Source organism: Vigna unguiculata, chromosome 2 (genome assembly GCF_004118075.2).
Source record: "Vigna unguiculata cultivar IT97K-499-35 chromosome 2, ASM411807v1, whole genome shotgun sequence".
Classification (NCBI taxonomy): Eukaryota; Viridiplantae; Streptophyta; class Magnoliopsida; order Fabales; family Fabaceae; genus Vigna; species Vigna unguiculata.
Window position 1 is genome coordinate 25,051,315 of NC_040280.1, and position 16,089 is coordinate 25,067,403.

Genomic DNA, 16,089 nt, shown 5'->3' on the forward strand with positions numbered 1-16,089 from the left:
AAACTAAAAAAAAAATCAAATTAACTTTTTAATTTACATTTATGTCTCAAATTATTTTTATATTTTTTACATCCTTCTGAAGAAGCCCTTCCAATACACAATAATTCAAACTCGAAAAATTAAGAATATCATACATATGATATATAAATTAATAACCTTTTGGTTAACCTAATAATTTGTGTAGGACATATGATATAATTGTTTTAAAAAAGTTGGAGCATATTAGAAATAAAAGGGAAATAAATAAACAGCATATAAATTCAATTTGGATGTTCTAACTTTGGCTCTTGGTGAACCAAAGGAAGAGGTTTAGTTTGCTTTTAAAGTGTGAATGAAAAAAAGAAGAAATTGTGTTGGGATTTTTAATCCTGAACTAAGCACCATTATTGGGCTCTAAACGATGTGATTAATTATTATAAGTCGTCAATTATGCTACAGTTGATATTGTCGAATGCTTTTATATAAAGGTAAATTGGTCTGCCATTAAAAGAAGTTAATTTTTGGTTTATAAGCAATATTTGTGGTCAGTGTCACTGAACCTTGTTGTGTTGACATGAAAGAAAGCCAAAATCAAAGTATAGAAATAGCGGAAAAATGTCAAAAAGGGAAGGAAGAACTTCACTGCTTAAAATGGAAGTCACGTGACCCAAAATTAATTAGACCTACATAATTATACCAATAACGAAATGGAAAATTTTGAAAGTTATTCCCAGCTTTTTATTTAACAAATTATATCTTTAATTTCTCATTTATTTAGTTTAACGACTTATTTTAAATTATATTTTAATTTTTTGTTTACGATATTATTTATTTTGAAATTTAAAATTTTGTTACAATTTTAAAATATTAAAAAAAGATATATTTAAATTCTTTTGTTAACTTCTAAGGAATGTGAAGTTACATCACTTTTGAACCTGTTTGAATAACTTTTATTTTTACTTCAAATGTCAAATGAATAAAATTTTAACCTATATTTTATATTTTATTTCAAAAAGTAAAAAATATAAATTTTATAAGTAGTAGTAATAATAATAAAGAAAAAAGTTGATAACAAAAATAATAAAAGAATTGACTTATAATGTAATGAATTCCGTAGTCTCGGAAGCATCACAGACCGATCATACCTAGTTTTGTATTTACTTTTTATGTAATCTTGTAGATTGGTCGAGAGAGGTGTGACTTGGGTGACTAATCTTAAGATTCATGTTCAGCTTTACGTTGGGAAGGTATAACTCTTACATTGAAAGTTCAGTTTTGATTATATTGTCGGTTTATTGCACTAGTACACTAAGTTGTTGGGACCTACCCAAGCTCTATTTCATTAACAAGAATGTCACTTAGATGTTGTTCAAAAGACCTTGTGTTATATATTTTTATGCCAAATGTCTAGGAGAACCTTAGTTTTTGTACGTGAAAGTTATATTATTGTCTTTGAGAGGTCTTGGAGATACATTACATCTTTCTTTCATTTTTCTGTAAATGAATAAGAACATCTTCAAGTATTCTGTTATTAATTTAAATTAATTTTTTTAAATTAATTCTTTGTGGATAAAAAAATGTAATGAATTCCGTACATGATAGAGAATAATAATATTATTATTTTTCAATTATTATTTATTATTATGAATAACAGAAGAAGGATCTCATAAAAATATCATGGAGAAAAAAACTATAATCTAAGTGAAATATAAGCAAGAAGCATAATGTAGAATTTATTGAATAATTTAAGGAAGCGAAAGACGCGGAAGAAGAATAGAAGATTTTGTAGAAAATGTTTGGAATGAATATGAAGTTGGTGTGTTGTCTCGATCGTAAAGCCTTGAGATAAGATAGATGATGCAGGGCCCCCACATCTTTGCATGCATCCATTATTTCACAAAGTCAAATTTCAAATCATATATCATATGAACCAATGAACGGATGAATGTCACTGCACTCCAACATCATAGATAACTATGGAACCAATCCATCAATGACATCACTCGTCTATCTCACTAATTTCAAAATTAATTTATTATTTTTAATTTAATTATTTATTTAAGTAAGAATCTAAATATAGTTAAGAGTAAAAATAATTAATTTATTAAAGTTTGATTATTTTACTATTAAAGTCAAACTTATAAATAAAAAAATATCTTTACTTGTCTATCTTTTTAGAATTTTTCCCTTTTTTTATATATATATTTTTTTATTTCTTGAGTTCTCTATTTTTTTTTAACATCAAGGATTATTATAGGAATTTTAATGTAAAGGATAATAATTCTATCCAATTAAAATTTTATTATATGTTCATCGTATATTTTTTTTTGAATTATTTTAAAAATTTTATATGCATGTGTTGTTATATGGTTGTATGTGACTCAAAATGGTTCAAGAAGAACTTTTACTTGTCTAAGAGTATTAAAGTATATTCAGATTGTTGATATAAGTTTTTTGTATACATATATGGTATCATGTGTGAGTGAGGATACTTGTAATAGGATCATAATACTCGATCCAAGTAAGGAAAACTAGTTTATTGTTATTAGTTGAATAATTTGACCCGTTGAATGTGGTATTTAATATATGATGAGTTTACTATTTGAGGTCATTTAAGACATGATGGTTGTTAATGTTGATTGAGATTTTGATTTAAGATATTAACACATAATTGAGGAACAAACTAAGGATATGTATATTAAATTGATTCATGGTATCATATTTTAAAATTGAAATGGAGTTGTGACTTGCAAGAGAGATAAAACCACCAATTGAACTCAATGGATCAAACTTATATATTTGTCATATTTTTAAAATTATGCAAACTTGTTGGATGATCCAATCACTCGTTGAACAAAATTTGAATTTATGAAAATTTAGAGAGCTTAGACCATTTTAGTCACTGAGCAACTCAAGCCTTGTTAGGTGACCTTGGTAAATAAGGCTATCGGGATTTTGGTTGTTAGGTAAGTAATTGTTTGTTGAGCAAAATTCATTTTAATAAAATTCAAAGAGCTCAGGGTGGTCAAGTTGCCAAATGAGTCAATCTCTTCACTAAGTGAAATTTGAGATATTAAAATCCAGAGAGCTTAAGAGGATTGATTGTTAGACGAATAAAATGACCCATTGGGCAAGTATACTTCCAGGGGTTTCTTGTTGAGCGAACCTAAGTTTGAAAAACTCCTAGTGTTGTTTCGTTGGGCAAACTTGTCACATCATTGATAAAAATAAATAGTTTAAATATGTTTTAAATAAAAGTGGGTGGGTGGGTGGTCAAGTAAAATGAGTATGCTAGTCCTAATCGATTGTTTTATATGGCCAAGTGTTTGAGTAGACTCAGAGTTTTAGTCATTATCTATTACGATATGTAATGTGAGACCAAATAGAGTCAAGACATAAACCATAATCTACTCTGAGATGTTGATTTGATACATGGATATATTCTTGATGCGAATGTAGTTATGTATTTAATGTGAATGTAGTTATTTTTAATGAGAAAATACTACATTGAGATTATAGTGTGTATTAAATAGTGATTTCAAAAATATATTTATCATGACTCTATTAATAATTGAATCACATATAGGAAGATATCAGTGGTGGAAGTTGATGGAGGTTACATAATCTGGAGAGGTGGTATGCAAAAGAATAGTGTCTTGTAAAAGAAATTTATTGTGTTGTGTTTTTGAGATAAAGTTTGGTACTAGTGCAAGTAGTATGTTAGGTGCAAAATCATTGAATTTAATTTAATATATGACTCTTCTATAAGTAAAGTCAAATATTTATGATAATATAATTTGAATGTAAGAATGAGTCGGACTCTTAATATAGATACTTGATTTTGAGAGCACGAACTAATAACTTTATATTATTAAAATTAAATTAAATGTATAACATTTTATAAACCATCATTTTACCTTATACGAGAATGTCAAATAAAATTGAACAGTACAACCATAATTTTGTCTATAAAAATAAAATAAAAAATAATATATATATATATATATATATATATATATATATAACATTTTATAAACCAAATTTTTACTTTATATGAGAATGTCAAGTAAAATTAATCGGTACAACAATAATTTTGTTTCCTTTCATATAAATGGTACAATGTAACAGTTATTAAGACCTTACAATTTTCAACTAAACCAGTCTTAGACATGTCAAAATGGATTTCAACCCGTGAGTTAACCCGACTCACAACGGGTTCGAGCCGGGTTGGGTTGAGAAAAATTCAACTTTTTCAAAAGTGGGTTGAACTCAACCCGGCTCACTTAACCCACGGGTTAAACGGGTTCGAGCCGGGTTGAAGGTGGATTGACCCACTTAACCCACCAATTTTTTTTTATTTTTTTATTTATTTTTTTAATTTTTTTTTAATTTTTTTTTAATTTTTTTTAATAATTATTTAATACTCCTATTATATTTGTTCACAATTTTATATTTTTAAATGCTAGAATGTTGGTTAATTATTTTTGGATAGTTTGAATGTTTAATTAATTTGATTGTCAAGTTATATATATGTTGATACTTTAATTTTTAACTATAATCTTTATAGTAAATTACTCAAGTAACCGTCTTACAAACAATTTTTTTCTAAATTAGCATGAAAAAAATGTATAGTTTTTTTATTTATATTTTGTTGAATAGTATGACAGAAAATTTGTAATATTAGTCATGCTTTCTTAGACTAATGGATACTTTTTTGGAAATAATTCTTCATATATTGGTGGTGAGCATGATCAAAACATTGGTTCTTGATTTTACTATGATTGTCATCTCATGGGTTACTTAAAAATTTATTTAAATATTTGAATACTAAAAAAAAAATTTAGGTGGGTTGGTGAGCCAACCCACTTAACCCACCAACCCGTGGTGAGTTGAGCCGGGTTACAAAATTTCCGGCTCACCAGAAAGTGAGCCAGGTTGAGTTCACTCATTTTCAACCCGGCTCGTGGTGAGCCAACCCGTGTGAGCCGGGTTGGCTCACTTTGACATGTCTAACCAGTCCATCAAATAAGAGGATTTAAAAAGTTAATCAACCCAAACTAAACTAGTAATGGTTTTTTTTTTTTTTCATTATTAGCCATTATAAAGTTTTATAATTTTATTGTTTCTTTGAAAATGTGTTATTATCTGACTTACGTGAGTAAATTATAACAAATATTTTATTTATATATTTTGCATGTTTACTTATGAAGATAATAAATCAATTCTAGTCAAATTAGTTTGTTGATTTGATTTGGATCTTAACTTTTTTTTAATGTTCAATCTATTTAACTAGATAAAACTTGACTGAAGGTAGTGTTTCAAATTTTTATATTGGAGAATTTAGTTTTAAAATATAAAAAAATGTGTAAGTTTATTCTTTTTACAATTGAAAAAGAATAATTATTTATAATTAGATAACTAAATATAAGAAACTGAAAACATAAGTTTTATTTTCTTTTAAGTGGTCCAAGAGTTTTTGGGAAGAGTCACAGTGTGTGTGTGTGTATTTTTTCTGGATTTCATATGTAGGAGCACGAGAGTTTAAAAGTAACTTTACTTTTAAAACAATAATCTTCTTCCTTTTTGCTTTTTGGATTGAAATTTTCACAGGTATTGAAAATTCCTAATAAAATGCAATGCTTATTTAAACGAAGCCGAAATAAACAAAATGAAGTTGAATTTGGTGACAATATATATATATATATATATATATATATATATATATATATATATATATATATATATATATATATATATATATATATATAGCTTACAGACGGAAGATGATATATTTATTTTATAAGACGTGTTTGAATACTTGTATGTTTTAGGTAATATATATATATATATATATAATATGTATATATTTACTTTTTTTAAATTTCTTTTTACTATATATAAATTAATACAAGTCTTCGTCTATGTTAAAAGTGGATTAATTGAGTTGAGGATGTACATTGACATGAAATTTTTTATCTATTCACAATACTTGGAAATGTTGATCATAGAAACTTTAACCCCTAATTAAGTTAGGAATCTATACAAATAAATGATTAAAATGTACTTGCTAACATGGATGACAAATTTGCACGTGTTTGACATCAAATTGTTAACTGATTTTAATAAGCTAAGAATTTAAATTTCTTATGTTAATAGCCAATATAATACACACATTCTTATTCGAATTATCTATAGATAATTAACTGATTAAAATTTATTATTTTTACAATAATCATCTTTAAATGTTATCCAGTAAATTTAATTAACTAAAATCATATTTTTCTGTATAAAAAATATATCTCAATTAATTTCTTTTAAAATAATTACAATGATTCTTTCACCTTCTTGACAGATAAGATGACATAAATAACTACATTTTTTTTAAAATAAATAATCTTTTTTATTAAAAAAAAAATTAAATGCTTTTATGTTTTTAAAACATAAAATATTCTTGCTTTACAAGTATTCCATTAATTCTGTTCATAATAAATTGTCAGCAAATATAACGTTATAAATTCACGGTTGTGTGAATAAAATGTTTTTGTGTATTATCATAAAATCAAATCAGAATACAACCGTAGAGAAATTATGAACATAAATCAAACTAAAAATGATGATTCATCCATCTACATTTGTGCATGACAAATGAGAATATGGAACTATGTTTCCCAAAGACCCTACATCCTCCAACAAATGCCACACCTATTATTATACAAGTTGTTTCCTCAATAACCATTTTAGATAAGATCATTTTCACTGTAACAATCAAATTTTAATTTATCTTTTATAATCTTATTTTGTGATATTATTTTTAAGATTTTCCAGCTTTTATTTTAATATAAAAATGTTATAGAACGAACACTTTAATATATATTATTTAAATTTTGATAAAAAATATATTTTTAAGATTTGGAAAATATTGGTTTTACTTTTACAATTGATTTTTTATTTATGTTTTAAATTTTTTTATTACATCAACGTACTTCAATAAAAAAAAAGATAAAATTCATTTGTAATTTTAGTTAAGAATTAAATTTTAATTAAACTAATTAAGTTATAAGTCTCTTTTAAAATAGAATGTTTATGTTTTTTTATTCAATACTCAACTTTTCGACTTATTCATGTAGGTTTAATTCTTTTACGTCAGGTAACTTGACTGTTATTATTCATCATTTTTATTATTTTTATGTGTTAAAAAATGTGAGACTTTTCTTTTAATATAATTTAATTTTGTAATTCATATAAAACGATAAATAATTTTTAATATTTCAATTAAAATCATGTTGTATAAAAATATATGTTTTTAAGCACTGGATTAAAGACATTCAAATTTGATTAGGTATTTTAAATTTCTCTATCGTATACATGTCCTTAATCAATTCATATGATTTTACATGTGCTATATATATATATATATATATATATATATATATATATATATATATATATATATATATAAAAAATGTTTGGTAATATTCAATTTGACATTTATGTATGGAAAATTGTGGTGGACTAATTACAACGCTATCATTAATGCATCGTAGACCAGAGAGACCTTAGAGTATAAACTTTTTTTGTGGCGTCCAAAACTTCATAATGGTAGAATTCACCCTTCTCTTTAACCGATGCCTAAGAATCTAAAACCAACTAATAACAACACAACCCACTTGCAATTCATCTTCAAAATTAATGTTCCTTTTAAATTTTCAAAAAATCTTAACTTGTTTTCCTCAGCTAAACCATGGGTTGTTTTTTAAAAAACAAAAAATAGTTCAATTCAACTTCACTTTTTGTTAGAAGTAGGTTTTAAATCCAACTTAACTTCACAAAACTAATTTGTAAAGTGAGAATTACATCCATTTATATATTATGAATTGGTCTTATCTTTAGTCGATATAAGACTTTGGACATTTCTGCTTGTTATTTACTTGAGTCAACTTGAATTCATAAAATTAAATACAAGATTTAAAGTTAAAATTTTGAGCGTGAATTAAATATGAATATTTTTTTATGATATTTATCCTCTTTTAAGAAATTATAATTTGTACACAAAAACATGTTGCATATAGGAGGCATGTAAGTATGAATGGTGTCTGAAATAAACATAACATCTACATTATGGTTCCTAAAGAATATAATAGGTGGATAGATAGATAGAGATAGGGTTATCTTAAGGAAGTGTATGCAAAGCAAATCAATCTGGGGTCATGCGTTTTCATTTGACTTTTTGTCTTCTTATGTTAGTCTTTTTCGATTCTCTCCACTTTTCTTGTCTTAGTTGCCATAATAATGATGCATGAAAAGGAAACCACACACTGAATAATTAAGTGTGTATGGCAAAACACATAATCTCACACTTTCTTTCTCAATTCTCATTATCTCAACAACTCAAGGCATCACTCTCCATCCAAACACTTCATTCACTCATTTTCCTTCATAAAAATCTTTTAACCCACTTTTAAATTTTAATTTTATGAATAAAAAATGTAAATGTGAACAACTCGTGCTTTTAACAGACATTAATCATAAGCTAGTCTTTCACATTTACATGTAAAACGAGTTTAACTAAGCTTGATGCCCGAGTTTACAATAGTTATGTTTTTTACACTTCCTTTATTGTTTTTTTGCACACTCTGAACACGTCTTTTTATGGTGAAAACTGGGACAAGAAAACTATTTTTTCTTGATGAAAAGAGAGAGTATAAAAACAGTGTGAGAGAAACATGATTCAACACGCAAGAATATCCACCCCACGTTCAAGGACAGACACTGGATAACGGATATATATTAATTTCAAACAAAAACTCAAAATCAATAGTTTTTGCTTAAATATTTAAGATGACTTTTTTTTTTTGGTGATTAATTAAATATTTATAAAAATGAAGAAATCGAAAACATGATAAGAAATAAGTTATATTATTAGGTGTATTGGTGAAGTGACCCTACAAGCTCTTACCACACTCAATGCAAGTGTCTCATGAGAATTTTCATGTACAGTGCATTGTTATGTGTTATAATCTCTCTCTCACTCTCTTTCTGAATTTTCACTGTGATGAGAAATTGTTGGGTTGTGGCTACACACATGCTTTGCCTTGCTAATGTTGATGGCGCAGTCAAGTTATTTTCGTCCCACACATCACAACAACTCACTTGTCCTTTCCTTTCAATGTAGGCTTATTTTCCTAGTACCTCCCTTCTATGTCACATTTTTATTTATTTATTTATTTATTATTATTGTTATGTTTTTTTATTAGGAATTGAGAAGTAAATTTTAAATTTAATTCAAAATTATAAAATTGATTTATAAGAAAATATTTGCACTCAGATGTATATTATAGTTTTGTCTTATTTTTAGTCTATCGATGTGAGATATTTCTAACACATCTCTTTGCGTTGAGACATGTCCTTCTAGAGTGTGAGACTATATTAATAGGTGGTCTGATAATACGTGAACAATTCAACAAACAACAAATTTTGTTAAAATAGGCTTCAAATGTCTTTGATACCATAAAAATGAACTTTAAGTCTAATTTAACCTTATAAAACCATTTGTATAGTAAAATTTGTACCCACTTATATACTATAAATTATCTTATTTTTAGTCGAGGTGAAATCTCTAACTTGAGATTTGACACCAATGAAACATAGGTTTTTCATATAAAAAAGTCAAGACACTATTATTCGACAATGTCAACATTTACACAAAGTCAATATGCTATTTCAACTGCTATTGGTGGATTTTTAAAATATATTTTGTAAGTGTCAAAATTTTTTATGCAAGTATATATAAATTTTAGAGGCTAAATATATAAAATTTAGCAGAATTAAGAAAATACTTTTATTCGTATACTAATTTTTGTTTATGTAAAAAAAATTGGAAGAATTAAAGTTTCTCTAATCAATGAAGAATCTAAGTCATTATTTATTGTGAAACTAAACTTTAAAATAATAAATATACGAGTCTTCTTTCTTATACTTACTTTTTTTAATGTGAAACTAAACTCATTCTTGAAAATCTAACTATTATTAATATTATTTATCATATCTTGTATTGCACTTGTAGTTGTCCGTATTTTATTATTATTGATAGTCAATGAGAGACTTTTTTAAGGTAATTACGTTTCTATGTTTATTATTGCTTAAAAGCTTCAAGTTGTGTTGGCTTGTCCGGAGAAAAACAAGTAGAGTAAGACGCATTAGTTAAAGAATGTTAGCTAGCTCACCAAGTCATAAAATCATCTCTAATTATAACAATCCAAAAGATACTTTAATCAAATGATGTGTAATTATAACAACCTGATCAACACTTTCATTGTGTTTAGAGTGATTAACTTTCTCTTTCGACTCACCAATGAAGTTTATAAGAAAGGTGTTCCAAGTTTATGTTACTAATTAAATAAATGGAAATTATGCTTCCTTTTTTATTTCGATTTTATTTGTCATGCTGAGATGCTATATATGAAGGGGTATTATATTGTTATTTTATGATACATACAGATTATGTTTTTGTATTATGCTTTTCTTGGCCTTTTCATTCCGCTGAAAGTTTATTTTGTTGATCACGATTTTGTGAAGGCCATTGTAGTTTTGTTAGTAGCATATTGTGAGTAAAGGCTTCAAGATTCTTCCTAGATATTCTGAAAAAAAAATAGTTTCCATTTAAGAAAAACAATGATTCTTTTACTTAAAAGATTGTAAACATATTTATCATTTAGAGTGAATTCAACTCAATACAAGCTAACACAGTTCAGCTGAAGATACGTTCTATCGTTTTTTTTTTTCCTATTAATTTTTTAACGTGCCTATGTTTTCTTAATTGTATAATATAATATAAATATATTATACAATTTTAACACGAGTAACTTACTTGTGCATAAATTAGTGTGAAGATGAGAGGATTATTATTATTATTATTATTATTATTATTGTTATACTCAAATAAACACAATTTCCGTCAAACAGTAACTCCAATCGCTGTCCGTTGCGTCACTTTCAATTTCCTTTCACGTACTTTATTTTTCAACAATCACATTTTTTTTTTCTCTTTCACATAGAGAAGCCAAATTCCAAAGAAGTGATTAATTAATTAATCAATCAATTAAAGAAAAAGAAAACGGAGGTTTTTGCAGGAATTATCACCACCTTGTTAATGATGAAAAAATTGGCTTTTTCTCCGTTGCAATCGCATTATGTGCAAGACTTTATTTCCCTTTGATCAAGAATATTTCTCCGAAACATGATTATGTCTGATTTGATCGATAATTAATCATACGGAGCCATCAAAATTGACATTGATGGCTACTTAGAAATGAAGACTGAATATGGAATTATCCACCAAATTTATCACAAAACATTGCTCTAATCTTCACTGAAACGTTACTTTGTCATTCGCTTTGGACAACTGAAAGGACTCATACACACAGGTGTCAGTGTTCCTCAGTACCCACCCAGAATCAATGTTCAACTTCTTCACCAGACACTCCATAACATGCATCAATCACACATGCCAACCACAGTCATCACAAATCAAACATCCTCAAATATTTTACAAACTATATAATCATTGCTTAACACCTTATTAATAATAAATTAACTCAAATCATTTTTTTTACACATGTTTGTTGCTCATCACTCAAACAAGTCTCAATATTCATTAAAATAATGAGTCTGTTTTATAATTAGGATAAAAATAAACTAGTGTGTTTTATGTAAAGGCTAAAAGAAGTATTATATAGGCATTTATGGATATTTTTTCAGTAAACAAATTTTAAACTTACAAACGTATAATAAAAACTAAATTTAAATAAACTGTTTTGCAACTGCTTGCATGAATTAATAGAAATCAAAATGAACGTCTGTGATATCCATAAAAAAGAAAAGGAAAGAAAAAGCCGTTTTGTTTTTAACAGGGAAGAAAGAAAGTATCATTTTCCAATAAAAAAATGTCAGTTAGCAGAAAAACAACATGAGGTGCTTCTGCGTGTAGCTGACAACTATGTATGAAGTTAAGTCATGCACATAAATTTAAACTCAGTTTTGAAATTAACTCCTCTGTCCTTTCTTTCTCTTTCACTCTTTCTCTCTTCTCTGCTCTTCCCTTCTCTTCTCTTCTCTTCTCTCTGTGTTGCCTTGCCACCACACTCACTCACTCTACAAATCCTTCACACACCATAGTAAGTAAATAAGTAAGTAACTTCCATACCATAGCATCAACATTTAACACCCTTCTCTCTCTGGTGGGTCTTAACTTCCACTTTTATCATTCTTTGCACTCACCAAAAACCTTCTTCTCCTTCACTCAAAGAACAACAAGTTTGTTTGTTTGTTTGTGTGTGAGAGAGTGAGAGTGTGTGTTAGAAGGGAGCCCCCAGATGCAGTTAGAGTCTGTGTGAACATCAAATGAGTTTGAGTTTCTGCATCTCTTGCTGGGGGGTGAATGGGGTGCATGGTGTCTCAGTTGGCCGCGAAATTCGCCTTCTTTCCGCCTTCTCCGCCCACCTACCACCTCAAGAAGAGGGACGACGGCAAGCTCACGGTGGTCTCCACGGCGGCGCCCATCCCCCACGCCGATGACACCTCCCTCGACGTTCTCCTCGTCGACACCAAACATGGAAACAAGATTGTCGCCTTTTATCTCAGAAACCCCTACGCTCGTCTCACCCTTCTCTATTCTCATGGCAATGCCGCTGACTTGGGTCAACTCTACGATCTCTTCGTGCAACTCAAGGTCAATCTTAGAGTTAATCTCATGGGGTTAGTGGTTTTCTGATAAATCATTCTTGCCTATAAGCTCCTTCGTCCTTTTTTTTTCTTCTTCTTTGTTTTTGTCTTTGTCTGTTCTTATTTTACTTCATTAAACCTCACGAAGTTCAAAGACCGCACGTTATCACTGACCCTTGTTTTGTATTATCTCCGTGGTATTGTTTTTTTTATTTTTACCCCCTCCCTATGTTTTTTCTCTTTCTTCCTCTAAAGTTTTTTTATTTTTTGTTTCCTATTATATTGGGTGAGTTGGTGGGATTTGTTTGTGTTTTATGGGGTAGATCTGAGATTAGGTGAATCTATGCATGGTTAAGATTTTGATGAGTTGTTGTGGTGCGCGGTTTTTTAGATCTGGTGGTGAATGAGTGTGTAATGGTGAATGGCAATGGCAATGGCAATGTCAATGCCTTTTCCTACATCTTTTCAATCAATGTGGAAAGTGAAGGGAGTTGGAGTTTTAGGCACCTGAGCGTGGCCTCTTCAAACAAACAAACAAATTTTGGAAAAAGTAAAAGTAAAAGGGAAAAAGAAAAGTAGCTTGTATTTATGGTTGCTTCTTTCTTCCTGATCTCTCTATGTCTTCCATTTCATTTTCTTTCTCCTCTCTGTATAAAGTATTCCAGTTTTTTACCTCTACATGGATGGCGACGTACCCTACCGTTTTCTTCCGCTTTAGTCCTGCTCCACCATCACCCTTCTCTATCAATTTTTACCCTTTTTACACCTCCACATTAATTTTCTTATCTTTCAAACATTAAATTCTAAACGCAAAACATAACAACACCTTTCTGTACTTGCACATTTAAAATGCTGTCATCTATCTTCATGGAGATGCATCAATTTACTTCACCGATTGACTTCACCATTTCAACCAATTTAATGAAGCTTGATTGAATCTGAATCGGAGATTATTGTGTTCAATTGTTGTACACCGTTTTTGAAAGATGAAAATGATGTTACTTCAGTATTCTAGGGGGCCAACATTTCGAGACTAAAGTTTAAAATTGATGTTTTTATGCAATATTTGGTTTGCAGATATGACTACTCTGGATACGGGGCATCTACTGGCAAGGTAGGCCATTCTTTGGTAAATACAACATTAGATGTTTTGTTTTATTGAGTGGACAACACAAATAAACCCAAAGAGAAGAACAAATCTGTTTTGTTGAAAGGGTTGTTACCTTATCAGGTACTGCTGTATCCTGCATTCCACTCTCATTTCTTCGCTCTGCAATGACCAAAACGATTGTCGTTTCGTTGTGAATTTTTTTGGCATGTTTGGATTGTTTTCTATTGCGTTTCAAGTGTGATAATACGAACCAATAGTGTTGTCTGGACAAATCCATGCACACTGCACCTCGAGTTCGAACCAAGAGCACTGTTCTACAAACAGTGACCCAAACCAATGCTCACACACTAACCACTGCATCCAATACTCAGTACCCGGATCATTGGCTCAGAAACCACTTGTTGGAATCAAGCGGGGATCCCCGCTATGTACCAGCAGGCTAAAGTAACAGAACAAAAAAGTGAACATGACTTTGCATCTTCACTCAAAATTATTAAGGAATTAGGTTTTTGGATTTTCTCTCTCTTATACTATAATTATCAACCCCATGATTTTCTCTTGATTAAACTCTTTTTCACAGGATAAAATGATTTCATAGTATATAACTGATTATAAAACTGTCGACTTTTTATTTTGAATTTCAGATTTGTGTAATGACATGTGTCTAGTTGTAAGGAAATGGTAGTTTTCTTTAAGAGAAATTGTATGAATGGTTATTGATATGTGATACAAGCTCTTTAAAATTGTACAGCCTAGTGAGTCCAGTACATATGCTGACATAGAAGCAGTATATGAATGCCTTGAAACTGAATATGGAGTTAGCCAAGAAGATTTGATTTTGTATGGGCAATCAGTTGGAAGTGGACCAACACTGCACTTGGCATCTAAATTGCCAAGGTTGAGAGGTGTGGTTCTACACAGTGGAATTCTTTCTGGCCTTCGGGTCCTCTGCCATGTCAAGTTCACATTTTGCTTCGACATTTACAAGGTAACATATACAATGTTATTCATTATGAAGTAACATCTAGTTTATGCTTGATAAAAATTGAACCATGACACTGATGTTATATCTGCTTTTAACATTTGCCTACATAATGTACGAAAAGCTATGTCTATACATATAATGGTTCTTTCTGAAGAATTCTTTAATCGGAACTAATTGTAATTTTTTCTCCCAAATCATGCAGAACATCAACAAAGTAAAGAAGGTCAAGTGCCCTGTACTTGTAATACATGTAAGTATATGTATGTGTACGTATGTGTGACTAACTAACAATTTCTGCTGCGTTTTCCTTGATTTCATGATTGATCTGCTAAATTTGTATTGCAGGGTACAGAAGATGAAGTTGTGAATTGGTTACATGGTAATGGACTATGGAAAATGGCAAGGGAGTCATATGAACCCTTGTGGATAAAAGGAGGTGGCCACTGCAACTTGGAGCTTTACCCTGATTACATCCGCCATCTATGCAAATTTATCCAAGAAATGGAGAACATAACAACCGAGAAGCGCCTCAAAAAGATTAGACAAAGTGCGAAGGAATCGAAGTCAAACATTTGTTCCAGTTGCAGAACATGCTGTACAATGAAGTGTTGCAGATTTAAGTGTCCTGATTGCTCTAATTGCTCTAATTGCTGCAGTAACTGCATGAATGTTTCGTGGTCTATCAACTGTCCTGAATGGTGTTGGAGACCTAGCTGCATGAAGGGTTGCTGCTTCCTCAAGTTGTTCCCTAGTTGTTTGGGATCATGCTGCTGCAAAAAATGCTCATGGCCTAGCTGTTGTGGTGTAACAAAATGTTCATTGCCTAAGTGTGGAAGACCAAGTTGCTGCTGCAAGGGTTGTTGTAGTTGTTTCTGTTGGCAATGTTGTGTAGGGAAAAAACACAGTGATGGCAGCAGAAATGGAAAACAGAATGGCTAATGTTGTGTATAGAATGCGAAATCTTGGTATGCTAACACACCCTTCAATATTGTGCAGTGGTGTTACAAAGAGGAGGAAGTAGTGGATGACAAGTGTAGGAAAGTGATACTATGATCCAGTGTCCTCTATTATTTTTGGTTTATTTGGAGTTATAACTCAAGTTCTATTATTGGAATTTTTTTCTCATAAAACATTGGTGTTTTAATTAATTTTCGCAGCAGTTGATGATGAATGACATCATTGTTGTATCTTGTGGTTTCTGTAGCCTTTTAAAGTTTTGCAGTGGACTTGTCTTCGTGTCTAATAGAAATAGTAATAGACAACAACCTTGAATAGTCTTATCAGTGATGTCACC

The 16,089-nt window shown here is 29.6% G+C and overlaps 1 protein-coding gene across 2 annotated transcripts; it reads left to right on the forward strand.

Annotated features, from left to right (window-relative positions):
• Window positions 1-11,929: 11,929 nt before the first annotated feature.
• Window positions 11,930-16,038, forward strand: LOC114174334 (alpha/beta hydrolase domain-containing protein 17C). Of its 2 annotated transcripts, none has more exons than XM_028059169.1 (5): window positions 11,930-12,732; window positions 13,777-13,813; window positions 14,562-14,798; window positions 14,998-15,045; window positions 15,141-16,038. In XM_028059169.1, exons 1-5 carry the CDS (start codon window positions 12,416-12,418, stop codon window positions 15,732-15,734), a joined length of 1,233 nt encoding a protein of 410 aa, XP_027914970.1. In that variant the 5' UTR covers window positions 11,930-12,415; the 3' UTR covers window positions 15,735-16,038. The 2 variants fall into 2 exon arrangements, with proteins under 2 accessions (XP_027914970.1, XP_027914971.1); XM_028059170.1 differs by having other exon boundaries at window positions 12,455-12,706.
• Window positions 16,039-16,089: the final 51 nt, after the last annotated feature.

What these genes read in the sequence shown, in the direction of transcription:
- LOC114174334 (XM_028059169.1), top strand. Translation starts at nt 12,416, where the DNA reads ATGGGGTGCATGGTGTCTCAGTTGGCCGCGAAATTCGCCTTCTTTCCG. An exon ending in ACGGGGCATCTACTGGCAAG is followed by an intron (nt 13,814 to 14,561) that starts GTAGGCCATTCT and finishes AAAATTGTACAG; the next exon opens with CCTAGTGAGTCCAGTACATA. An exon ending in TTTGCTTCGACATTTACAAG is followed by an intron (nt 14,799 to 14,997) that starts GTAACATATACA and finishes CAAATCATGCAG; the next exon opens with AACATCAACAAAGTAAAGAA.